At 36.1% G+C, this 14,174-nt stretch overlaps 1 protein-coding gene across 1 annotated transcript; it reads right to left on the reverse strand.

The window, feature by feature from the left end:
• Positions 1-2,081: 2,081 nt before the first annotated feature.
• LOC120356308 (trifunctional purine biosynthetic protein adenosine-3-like) lies at positions 2,082-12,629 on the reverse strand. Its single transcript, XM_039445227.1, has 5 exons — positions 12,534-12,629; positions 12,036-12,144; positions 9,247-9,393; positions 8,723-8,862; positions 2,082-2,207 (listed from the first exon to the last, which is right to left on the reverse strand). The coding sequence occupies exons 2-5, from the start codon at positions 12,067-12,069 to the stop codon at positions 2,082-2,084; spliced, it is 447 nt and encodes a 148-aa protein (XP_039301161.1). The 5' UTR covers positions 12,070-12,144; positions 12,534-12,629.
• Positions 12,630-14,174: the final 1,545 nt, after the last annotated feature.

Consider the following 14,174-nt stretch of genomic DNA (forward strand, 5'->3'; position numbering starts at 1 on the left):
TGTGCACAGAACTACTAGTATTATGGATAGGCATTGCAGTTCAACATTTCTTCAACCGAGTAAAATGCTCTCTCCTTCAACCATTTCGTTCTATAGACTTGATCTTCTACTCTTCATATTTCTAACTTCAGATGATAGAACATTGAAAATTTTTACACCTAAATAGCTGTACATCTCTGCGCCCTAGCAAGCCTGACCCGACTCGATCTATCCGACCATAGAGGAACAATAACGTAAGTAGATATCTCAAGGTATAGGGGATTTATGTCGCAACTTTTACTGTTATCACAAGCCGATTACTGTCGATTATTGTCAATTTTCACTGTTTTGGAGTGATAGTGTATGAACGGCACATTTGAGAGACTACCAGCGTCACACAGCTGCATAGGAAAGAACTATGTGAACTATCGGCTTGGGATAACAGTAAATAAGTTGCGACATAAACGCCCTATACCATGGGATATCTACTTATGCTATCGTTTCTCTATGATCCGACCACCAGATCTCGTGTTATATTCATGAATTTCTCTTCTTAAATTGAATCTCTTCTTGAATGACTTGAAAATATTACCATAGAGAAAAGATATCTTGGTACCGTACAGGTCGTTTATGTTCCAAATTTCATCATAGAGAAAAGATGGTTTGTAGAATTCATTCAAAGTTTGGAAGTTCTATATCAAATTATGGTACAAAAGTAAATTCGTATGGCTTTTGTTGGTGGGGAGTCCCTTGCGGAAGGTCCCACCCGCCTGAATATATAATTAAGCCGTCAATGGGCCTTACTTCAGCCGGGACCGACAGTTTAACGTGCCCATCCGATAACCTAACAGGAGTGATCTGGTTAAAAAACTTTTGGTTGTGAGCGGTTTGAACCCGGTATTTCTATGCTGCTACGCAAGCACTCTATCCACTAGACCACGGATCACTCCATCAAATTATGGTGTGGTGTATCAAGTTGAGACGGTACTGTATCATATTGTGTTGATACTGTATCATTTACGGTCATATGTCATGGCATAGGTCGTTTATGTTTCGAATTTCTTCTCCGATTACTGTCGACTACTGTCTGCTTTTAGTGTGTTGTGGGAGTGTGAGAGTGTAAAGGTGCGTACAGACTTTCGTTCCGCTCCAAGACCGAACGTCACTCCAGCAGAGCGATTGATGATCGACCGGCGAGCAACAATGGTTCGACCGGGAACGCGAGAAGATCTACCATCTTCCGTAACGTTCATGATCGGCGAGTAGAGAGCGGAGGCGGAGCGATCGCTGTGCGATGGTGGTACGTGGGCGGTACGAGGGAGGAGCGTGCTCGGTGCGGGTTGGAGCATGAGTATGTGTACGCAGCTTAAGAAGGCACAGTATGAGAGACTACCAGCGTCACATAGCTTCACCAAAAACAACTACTAGGACTATCGGCTTCAGTTAACACTCACATTTCAACATAGACACCCTATACACTGTCTATTATTAGTGTGTTGTTGGGAGTGTAAGAGTGTAGAAGGCACAGTATGATGAGACTACCAGCGTCACATAGCTTCACCAAAAACAACTACTAGGACTATCGGCTTCAGTGAACACTCACATTTGCAACATAGACACCCTATACCTGTCTATTATTAGTGTGTTGTTGGAGTGTAAGAGTGTAAGAAGGGCACAGTATGAGAGACTACCAGCGTCACATAGCTTCACCAAAAACAACTACTAGGACTATCGGCTTCAGTTAACACTCACATTTGCAACATAGACACCCTATACACTGTCTATTATTAGTGTGTTTTTGGGAGTGTAAGAGTGTAAGAAGGGCACAGTATGAGAGACTACCAGCGTCACATAGCTTCACCAAAAACAACTACTAGGACTATCGGCTTCAGTTAACACTCACATTTGTAACATAACGGTCCTTTACCATGGCATATCACCACAAATGATACAGTATCAACACAATATGATACAGTATCAACATAATATGATACAGTATCATCCAACTTGATACACCAGTGTAGACTGGCACCTATTCTACATCGGTCGGCACTACCTATGGTAGTGTAGATAGCTAAAATTTAAAAAAATCTTAGTTTATTTTAGCTTCTTACCTTGCTAGGAATATTAGCTCGTTTAGCTCGTTCCAGCCCCATAACGTTATCCTTGTTAGAAATCACCAGAACTATCTCCGCAACCGTGCTGCCTTTAGTGGCGTCGATTAGAGCCTGCAATCAGTGTACTACACAATTTAAAGAGAGCACGAAATTGAGTAATTAAAAGTTATGCACTGGATACTATCATAGAGAAAAGATGGCATAATAAGATATCCCATGATATTTCTTATATGCAAATTTCTTCTCCGATTACTGTCGACTACTGTCTATGATTAGTGTGTTGTTGGGAGTGTAAGAGGGCACAGTATGAGACTACCAGCATCACATAGCTTCACACCAAACAACTGTCACCTGTCATATGGGACATATATATGAATCATATATTTATCTCATATGATCAGGATTTAGAGTTTTAATTTAGAAAAGTTTATTGACAGTGTTTTTGTCTTTGAACGATTTTTGTCATCGACAGAAAGATTGTTTATTTCATTTGTTGTCAAAATTAATGTAGCTTCTCTTTTTGTTTTTAATAACAAACGTGCCGCTTGTACGACTGATAAAATATGTATTTGAAACTTTTTGAATGAGAGATATATACACTGAATGTTTATCTTGGTGGGTCGAACTGTACAAATTTTACCGTCTTTTCGGCCGTTTCATTTCAAGTGATAAGATAAGACAGTTCTGTATTGGAATGTGCTTTTGAACCGTTAATTGGTATGATCAGCTGTGCGGACTTTTGATTTTCTGGCGGGAAACTCGTTACCATAGCAACCAAGAGTATTGTTGGAAATCTGTAGCTTCTCATTACTTGTGTTATCTGTTGTCTTTGTCTCTGACAACGCTGATTACTCACTCTCATTGAAATGGAAAGTATTAATCTTTTTCAAACTTCAAAGGGTAAACCTGGAATTATATATAAAGGACATAAATACAGAAAATCTTTCAGCTCTACTGTTAGCAATCGTATCACGTGGCGGTGCCTTGATAAGGAGTGCGCGGCTTCCTTAAAGACTAATATAACGTGTGATAGCATTGTTGACTTAGCTGGTACACACACGTGTGATAATATTTTAACGCATTCTTCACCCGAATTTTCGTCACCGTCCCTTGTTACTGATGGCTTGGCTACCCAAGTGGAGAAACAAAATATTGACTTCAATCAATCACTATTGGTATCCGATAATAATTCGAACCTTCTATCTGGTCCATTGAATGATGAACTTTCTCAGTTAAGAAGTGAAAATGAACTGTTGAAATCTCGTCTTGAGGAGTTAGAGATTCAGCGTAATGCGGCCTTGGACAGATCAATCAATCTAGATATTCAATTGATGCAGCGCCTGGATGCTGCTAGAGATGCAACAACACAGACTGTTAAAATTGGAGACAGTACGCCTACTGGAACTCTAATTGACCGATTACATACATTCATAAATGATGAATTACTCACGGACAATGACATAAATGTATATTGTAGGAAAATGTTTTCTAGCTGTAAGGATTTAATTGTTGTTGACACGGTTGTAGGATCACTTATTGTCAATGATAATGATTATGATCACTCTTTTTTAAGTTCAAATTCGTGTGTAAACAGAAATATTGCATTCATTCTGAATGACAGTCGCACCAATAATTGTATGGATGGATGGACTGGCTCTCACTGGAGCCTAGTTGTCTTTGATCATATTGACAAAACGTTTTATAATTTTGACTCATTGCGACAGTATAATAACAAATCTTTAATATCTTAATAGAGAGGCTAAAACCAACATTCAATTCAGATAGAGTGGTTCATATTGATTGTTTGCAGCAGCAAAATTCTTTCGACTGTGGCATCTTTGCACTTTTTCATCTTGAAAGTTACATTAAAATTAGAAATAAAATAATTGTCCCGGTATTTATAAAAATTTTAAATTAAGGAAATTTGACGCTAAGAAACAAAGATTGCATGTACTGAACACTATTGTCAATTATTTGAAGCATCAGACTGATGAATTTGAAGCTACAACTGGTGATTTTCCACAACCGATTATTTCAATGAATAATGTTAATCTTGAGAGAGAATCTCTTTTGCCCAAGTCAAAAGCTTCTGATCCTATAAGAAAAATTAAACTTTTCATGGATAGTCAGGGTCGTAATGTCGTTGATAAATTAATGAATGACAAAAATGAAAAATGTCAAGTAATAGGTACACTTAAGCCGGGAGCTGTTTTTCAAGATGTGACCAGTGAGAGCGGTGGTGACTGTTCTGATTTAGGTCCGCTGGATGCCGCTGTATTTATTGCTGGAACTAACGATATAGCCAGAAATGAGGCCAAGAATTTAATATCAGTTTTACGCAGGAGACTGTCAGATTTGAGACATACTAGAGTTCTCGTATTCGATGTTCCTCACAGGTATGACCTCCCTGATTGGTCGTGCGTTAATAAATTGGTTGAATGGGCAAATATTCAGATACGAAAAACGTGTAAACGCTTTGGAAATGTCACTCTTTTGGAACTGGGTAAGCTGGGGAGACGCTTTCATACAAATCATGGGCTTCACTTGAACAACATGGGTAAGCGCTACATTGCTGATCAGATTTTGAGGGAACTTAATACAGATACATCTATTCAAATTGATAAACCTATTCCTTTAAAAAACTAGACCACTTGGCCGGTATTGATACTAATCAATATCGGTTGAATTTTGTCAATAATGATGCCTTATCTGCTCAAACAAATAAGTCAGCGCCTCTGAAAATAAAATTTATACACCAGAACATTAGATCTTTAAATAACAAAATAGATAGACTAGAAATATTCCTTGACTTGGAACGACCGGATTTCCTAATTCTAACTGAACACGGTTTAAAAAACACGGAGCTAACTTGTTTGAATGTACAAAATATGCGTCTAATTGATTATTATTGTAGAGTTAATAAGAGTATGGGTGGCGTTGCTATATACCACAGTACGTGCGGTAATCAACAGCCCCGTAACATAGTTAAAATTAACATAAATGATTTTTGTATAGAGGGATGCATTGAATTAGCTTGTTCCAAGTTCAATATAAATAAGGATGTATACGTACTTCTAGGTATTTATCGGCCTCCAAATGGTGACATAAACTTATTTTTCAACAATCTGATTGATGTCCTTGAGAAATTGTCGGCGAATATGGGAATCAAATTAATCTGTGCAGGTGATTTCAATATTGACTTCTTGATGGATTCTTCCCAACGTAGAGCTTTTTTGAATGTACTGGATCAGTTTAGTTTAAGGTACAATATTGAAGTTCCCACTAGAATATCAGAGCTTAGTAAAACGGCCATTGATAATATAATTACTAGTTCCTCATTGACTAATATTAATGTAGACGTAATACACTCATGGCTATCGGACCACACTGCTCAGTCTATTGTGTTGAATTTTACGAATTGTACTCCCATTGCAAAAAATATTTCCTATGTTACATTCCGTAATTGTAGTGTCAATAATATGGTTGGCCTTGAGGCGGCTTTGTCAGTTGTAGATTGGAGTGCTGTTGCCTCCGAAAATGTAACAAACAACAAATATGAGTTGTTCCATCAAACCTTTCTTCACTATTATAACATTCATTGCCCTATGGTGACCAAGCCCTCACCTACGACGAAAAGGAAGAAACGTAGCGGTGGTAACTGGATGACTGAAGAAGTTAAACAAATTAGAACTGTGCTTGAATTTGCAACAGGGAAGGCAAACGCAATACCAAATTTAGATACATCTCTTATCAACAGTGTAAAAAATCATTATGACCAGCTAGTAACCAGAGCAAAAAAAGAATTTTATGGTAATTTAATTAAAAATTCAACAAATAGATCTAAAACCAGTTGGAAGCTAATAAATCAATTTAGAGGTAAAGGTTTGAACGAAAAATTGACTTACTAGGACTTGATATTGAGGATGAACATGTTACTGACAAAAGACGTATTGCAGACGAATTTAACAATTTTTTTGCTAGTGTTGCTCAAAGATTAAGTGAAGATTTAAATAAAACACAACTGACTTCTAATAATACTCCTATAAGCAACCAGAATGTTCCAGTTCCGCCATCTGAGCACTTCTACCTAATACCATCTAACGAAGATGAGATCTTACAAACTATCGATAGATTTAAGCCAAAAAATAGCACTGGTCATGATGATGTCTCCTTAAGGGTGTTAAAGCAGTGTAAAAGAGCCATTGCCCAGCCAATATCTTGCATCGTCAACTCTATGCTCGAATCTGGTGAATTTCCGGCCATTTTAAAAATAGCTAAAGTTATTCCACTTTTCAAAGAAGGTAGCAAACATGACATAAATAATTTCAGACCCATTTCAATTTTAACAGCTTTTTCAAAGATTTTTGAAACCATCATTCTCACTAGACTGGTAGCCTACCTTGTTAAGCACAATCTGATTTCACCCAATCAACATGGTTTTGTAAAACAGAAATCAACTACTTCAGCCCTAATAGAGATTTTTGAAGGACTGATAACAAACATTGAAGATGGTAAATATACGGCTGGTGTAATGCTAGATCTATCAAAGGCTTTCGATTGCGTGGACCACAGCCTGTTGTTAGATAAATTAAATGGCCTTGGTATAAATGGTAGAGCAAATGATCTCATAAAGTCATATCTGTCTGATCGATATCAGTATGTTTCAATTCAAGGCGATCAGGAACAAACCGCTTCAAAACTTGTTAAAGTATCCTCAGGAGTACCGCAGGGTTCTATTTTGGGACCTCTTCTTTTTATACTATATATAAATGATATTTCTTCTCTTGTACCTCAAAATAAGTTGACGCTATACGCTGACGATACATCTTTGATATTTGCGGACAGAAACTTGGAAGACCTAGAAATTGATTGTAATCTGGTGTGTAATAGAGTTGTTCAGTATTTTAATTCGCTCTCCCTGACAGTAAATTCAAAAAAAGTAGTCTAATAAATTTTAGTCTGAGACACAGTGCGATTGAGCCACATTTGTTTATAGGAAATGATTGTATACGAAATACAGATTCTGTGAAATTACTTGGCCTAGAGCTAGATTTCAAGTTTGTGTGGGATGAGCATGTAAATGTAATAGTTAATAGTGAGTAGAGATCTTTTTGTGATAAGAAATATGGTAAAATTTGTACCATTATCTGTTTCAAAGATGGTTTACTTTGCATTGTTTCACTCCCATGTTGCTTATGGGATAGAGTTATGGGGAAGCACTGCAGATTTGCACTTCCAAAAAATATTTAAATTGCAAAAAAGAGCTATTCGCTATTTGGCTGGACTCAAATTTAATGAGTCATGTAGAGAGGCTTTCGTCTATTTGAACATTCTAACTCTACCCTCAATTTATATTTTCAAATTATTAGTCTTCACTCACGACCATATCTCAGATCTGGCCACAAACGCTGACATCCACAATCATAATACTAGAGGCAGAAATAAATTAGCTTTAAGACAGCACAGGCTTCAACTGTATGAGAAAATGCCTTCTTACATTGGTTCAAAGCTTTACAATAATTTACCAATTGAGCTGCAGTCCCTAACAAACAAGAATATATTCAAAAAGAAATTATACAGCTTTCTTGTTGCAAAAGCTTATTATAGTTTCAATGATTATTTCTGTAATACATGATTGAAGCATCTAGTAATAATAAATTTCTATGTCCTGCACTACTTTTAAAACCTACTTTATGTATCTGATGTCTTTGTACTGGTGCTTATTTTATGTCCATTGATGTGAGTATATTTTCAACAATTCCTCAAGGAATGACCTGTGACTAGACGATATTCAAATGTATATTGTATTATATGCTGTGTTGAATAAAGAGATTATCTATATATTGCTTACACAACTACTAGGACTATCGGCTTCAGTTAACCTCACATTTGCAACATAAACGCCCTAATTAATTTATCTATTATACAAGAAAGGAAACCAATTATATATAACATACGAGAACCAATCAGAGAAGCCTTATTCTAAAAAAAAAAACCTAATCTAAATGGTTATCATGGGAGTAATCTATGATATGATAAAGGAAATAATTGGCTTATGCACGTACGGGATAGAAAATTTATTTATTTATTAATCACATTGTGTAAAAATACTTAACATGAGGAAAGGCACAACAGGCTCATGCCCAAAACTGTCCCATTTCCAATTTATACTATACTGTCAATATCAAAATGTTGGTTATGTCACTTTCACTACGAAAATACAATTTACGCTCTTCAATACTCAGATGAACGAGGAAATTTTGAATCAAATAGGTACTAATAGAGTCTAAAATCAAAAATCTAGAACAGTAACTTAGTAATTTTTTTATAATTATATATTATTTATTATAAATTCACGAATGACGAATCATCACGTCTCAACTACCCAACTGATTAACTTGAAATTTTGCATATCGATTCCTAATTTACCGAGGATGGTTATAGGCCAATTTTGAATTCAGTAGGTCAAGTTTTCAGTTTGTCAAGTTTTTAATTAGACCCTTGAAGAGCACGTATTACCTGCTAGTAGTACAATTATAAATTAATACATAAAAATACGGTAATAGATTAGTGGGACAAAATTTATTAAAGCGATAAATATTGATAAAAAATAAATTGAAACTCACTTGTAAATTAGACCCGTTTCCTGATATAAGAACAGCCAGTCTTTTTTTCGACATCAATTTGGTGATAACAGGTTTTATATAAGGGAGCATCAGAGGCTCCATGACTTGCCCATAGTTCAATACTTTCACTTGAGGTTCATCTAAAAAAAACAAGTTCAAAAAATGAAAAAGAATTAAATTTAAATGATAAATAAATTTCAATAGAACCATAGAGAAAATATAGCATAAGAAGATGTATAATGGACCGTTATGTTTCGCATATATCTTCTCGTTCAACTGGCGAACAAGAGTCATCTTATGCCAGTGTTTTTTTCACTCACCGTCTATTATTATTACATTTTACTTGGATTGTATTGTTATGTTGAACTTTATTTGTTTAATGAATAAATTTGAAAATCTGAAATTTGAACTGGCCTGGCCTCCGACAATCCGCAACCATTTGATGACAATATTGCCCAAATACAACTGTCTCGCCAATTTGTATACTGGGCTTAAGTGGAGAGAGAAATACAAAAATATCTCACCTTTTCTGTCTCTTTTGTGAACAGTTCCTATAACAGTTGATCCAGGGATCAGATCCAGAATTTGTTGCTTGTTTTCAGGAGAGCAGATGACCACCATTCCAATACCACAGTTGAACGTTCTGAGCATCTGAGGCTCACTGATTCTACCTGCAATTATTTATTTATTTTATTGCCATTTTCACACAATATACATGATAAGATAAGATATCTTCTATTGCCAATAAACATATACAATGCAGTAGGCAGAAGTCACAATACAATAGGAGTAACAAAATCATAACACTGGCGAAAGTAACAACAAAAGTTACCAAGTGACAATACAATCAACCGAATACAGTCGTACAAAAAAAGAAACACACAAAAACTGACTAAAGCTGCGTCTACACCAAAGTTATTAAACACTAACACACTTAATCTACTTTCGCAGATGGCGCCTCCAACCGAATGCCAGTAAAACCGAGGTTGCTTGCTTCCATCTCAGTAACAAAGATGCAAACAGGGAGCTCCGTATCCAATTTGAAGACAAGTGGCTCACTCATTGCAAAACACCTAGATACCTTGGCGTAGTACTTGACAGGACACTTTCTTATAAGGAGCATCTTACAAAATTGGCGGAGAAGCTGAAGTCCAGAAACAATATCATCCAAAAGCTCTGTGGAACTTCTTGGGGAGCTTCAGCTTCTACATTACGCTCTTCAGCCCTGGGTCTTGTGTTCTCAACTGCTGAGTTTTGTGCACCCGTGGGGCTGAATAGCTCACATGTGCGCAGGGTTGATGCTCAGTTGAATAATTCAATGAGGTTGGTTGCTGGAGTCATAAAATCGACACCATTAGAATGGCTCCCGGTGCTGAGTCACATTCCACCCCCCAACCTCCGACGCATGAATGCGCTAACAAGAGAGTTCAATAAGATCCTGCAAAATCAAAACTTGCCAATACATGGGGATATAGAACATGCCAATCAAATCCGCCTGGCGTCTCGAAAGCCTCCCACCAGAACGGCATTACATGCTCTGGATAGTGAGTTCAGTTTAACAGACGCCTGGAAACAGGAATGGCATGCAAGGCAAATCGATCTTACCCCATGTATCACCGAAAAGCCACCAGGTTTTGATTTGCCACGCAAACTATGGACAGCTCTAAAAGGATCCGAACTCAGCATGGAAGATGTGCCTATGCGTTGCACAAGTGGGGAAAGGCTCCAACACCTTTTTGTGAGTGTGGCGCTGTACAACCATAAGACACATTGTAGAAGAGTGCACAATAACAGCTTATGAGGGCAGGCTGGATGACTTCCTGGTAGCTACACCAGATGCAGTGCCATATTTAAATTGACTAGATATATGTTTATAATTAAATTTTTTTTTTTAATTTGTGTTCCACCTTTTTTCAAACTTGTGACTAAGATGACTTCATTGTGTATATGTTTGACTTATGTTAGATAACATAAAGATTTGTGTCGTAGGGTCATACGCTAAATAAATAAACCAAAGTTATTAACAAAATGTTAATAACTTAACCCTTATATTAGATTCTAATCTTAACCCTATTCTATTAGATTGAACGGAACTTGACAAACACATATGTTCATTATGTGTATGATAAGTTATGTTCAATCTAATAGAATCTATAAGGATTAAGTTATTAACATTTTGTTAATAACTTTGGTGTAAACGCAGCTTGAAACACTCAATACTGTACCACAAGTGTAACATTGCCACATTCTTCATCAACAAGTACATCATCAAAATGATAGGGAGAGAAAAACTAAGGTAACCTTGTGCTATTCCTCTCCCAAATTTAGATAAGGTCACACATAGTCCCAAATAGGTTGAGTCTTGTAGTTGTTCACTTCACAACATTTTCAGTCCATAGTTATTTTTGCATTGTTGAATAATTGATATATAATATAATACAATTTAATATCAACTTTTTAATGAAAGTGAAAATTGAAAATTATTTAAACACAAGAAAAATCACGATAAATATGAATTTTGAGTGGGAGAATAAATAACCATCGAAGAATAATAATCGCTACGAACAGCAATCTTCTACTATAGAAGGCGGTGGTAACAGAGACTTGGCAACTCTGTGGTTCTATCATTTCCACTGACTATAACGCAATTATCAATACGTATATTCATTTACTATCTATGATTTTAGGTGTCATCCTAAGCACTAACCTGTAGCACAAAGATATCTTCTATATAGAAGGCGGTGATATCAGAGACTTGGCAACTCTGTGGTCCTATCATTTCCACTGACTTTATAAAGCAACTATCACTACGGATATTCATTTACTATCTATGATTTTAGGTGACATCCTAGGCACTGACCTGTAGCACAAAGATATCTTCTATATAGAAGGCGGTGATATCAGAGACTTGGCAACTCTGTGGTTCTATCATTTCCATTGACTATAACGCAATTATCACTACGTATATTCATTTACTATCTATGAATTTAGGTGACATCCTAAGCATTGACCTGTAGTACAAAGATATCTTCTATATAGAAGGCGGTGGTAACAGAGACTTGGCAACTCTGTGGTTCTATCATTTCCACTGACTATAACGCAATTATCACTTCGTATATTCATTTACTATCTATGAATTTAGGTGACATCCTAAGCACTAACCTGTAGCACAAAGATATCTTCTATATAGAAGGCGGTGATATCAGAGACTTGGCAACTCTGTGGTTCTATCATTTCCACTGACTATAACGCAATTATCACTACGTATATTCATTTACTATCCATGATTTTAGGTGACTTCCTAAGCACTGACCTGTAGCACAGAGCCAAGGGAAGACAGCAGGCATAGTCCATGCGGTGGCATCTATTTCAACCCTTACACTGTTGTTTAGGATTCGGGGGATGTTTTCATCAGGCCACCCTGTAAATAAATAATGAATGAATGAATGATATCGCAAGGAAAAAGACAAGTCATAAACAAAGTATAACAGTATAAACATAAACAAGACAGTCATAAACAAAGTATAACAGTATAAACATAAACAAGACAAGTCATAAACAAAGTATAACAGTATAAACATAACATACAGCTGATTTTTTAGTCCTGTTACCGGTACCAAAATTTTGATTTAATTTAGAAAAAGAAAATGCATTTTGAAAATAGTAAAGTAAATTCGTATGGCTTCTGTTGGTGGGGAGTCCCTTGCGGGAAGGTCCCACCTCGCCTGAATATATAATTTAAGCCGTCAATGGGCCTGCCTTACGACTGTCATACTGTGCAACCGGAAAATAGAGTAAAATGTCATAAATACCTGTGATATGGGCAAGAGCTTTGGTGAGGTTCTGTTTCAAAATGGCAGGATTGGTTTTCACATACATCTTGTGGTTGGGGTCAGCAGTTCTTCACTGTTATCACAGACAGAAAATATTAACTTCAGATACTTACTTGTGAGATATAGTGTTATTTATCTATACTATAATAAAGGAAAGAACTGGCTTATAGTTGTAGGGGATAGGAAATTCACGAATGACGCATCATCACGTCTCAACTACTCAACTCATTACTTGACATTTTTCATAAAGATTCTCAATACCGAGGATGGTTATAGCCTATTTTCATTCTTCAAGATTTCATTACGTCGATTTTAATACAGTCCTTGCGGAGCACGGTTTCCTGCTAGTCCATAATAAAACACTAGATTATTGTCTAAAAAATATCACTAGTTTATTACAAAGTTACAAACATATTGAAAATGAATAAAGTAGAAAAAATAAAATATTGGTTAAAAGGAGACACACGTAGAGCTTGTCAGGAAATAATAAAAAATCAAGTAAGTTACCCTCTATTGGAAACTTTTAAATGAAAAGGCATTAATAAAAAATTAGTTGAAACATGTCTTTGAATAAAAGTTTTCAAATGGTACTTAGATCTTATTATGAAATTTCAGTTTGAAATTATTGAAAAATATAATTTCTTGCTTAATGAGATATAAGTTTATTGATGATTTTAAACGAGAATGAACAGTTAATATTACATCAATAAACCTGTATCAGCTACCGTCTATAGAAGGCATTGAAAAGACAGAGACAACGGCAATGTGCATCTCCTATCTTTCTCCACTGCCATTATAACGTGGACTTCACTATACTAGTAGCTCTGTGAACAGTAGACCTCGCGCTCAGTAAGTTACATTGACCTGTTGTTATGTTTTCTAAAAAAAATTATCATTTTAAAATGTCTAGAAAAATCCTAAATAAACATAGAGCTTTCTGTCCTATCGTACGTGACGTGTCGTCCCCGAATGTGAGTGTGAGCGCTGTAATCAGGTCTGCTGCAACTGTCTACAACGCTGATGGAAAGATAAATTTTCAAGATGTTCGATTTTTTTGAACGGGTAGTATTATAGTCCACTAGACAGCTGATTTATGACCAGTATGATTTATGTGATTTATGTGAACAGTAGACCTCTCACGCAGTATTCTCATCCACAAGTACCTGATTGAAACTATAGACCTTATGGAAATACAGCATAGACTGGCTTCTCCACACATCTGTGTAATCACTTGTCAGCTGATTTATGATGAATAATTCTATAGTCTGATTTTTACTCTAATATTGGCGTATGAAGGAGGCTCCTTTTTCCTTTATATTATCCTTGAAATGCAAAATTTCCAAAAACCTTGTATATACTGTAAGGTTGGGAAAATGAAAACAAGAAATGATCGTACTGGTTTTTGATAATTAAAACAAAACAATAAATTATTAGTACAAAATAGAATTATAATTAGAAATTAGGAAATAACAATAACAGATGAATATTTCAAGGCTACTCGCTTGGCTGCTAGTGAAGATTAAATTTGTTGTGGTTATGGAGGAATTAAAACAATGACTCAGTAGTCACCTACCTTTATGATAATGGCCCCCAATTTGGCATCCACTGGTTGAACGCGA

This window comes from Nilaparvata lugens, unplaced genomic scaffold (assembly GCF_014356525.2).
Source record: "Nilaparvata lugens isolate BPH unplaced genomic scaffold, ASM1435652v1 scaffold6450, whole genome shotgun sequence".
NCBI lineage: Eukaryota > Metazoa > Arthropoda > Insecta > Hemiptera > Delphacidae > Nilaparvata > Nilaparvata lugens.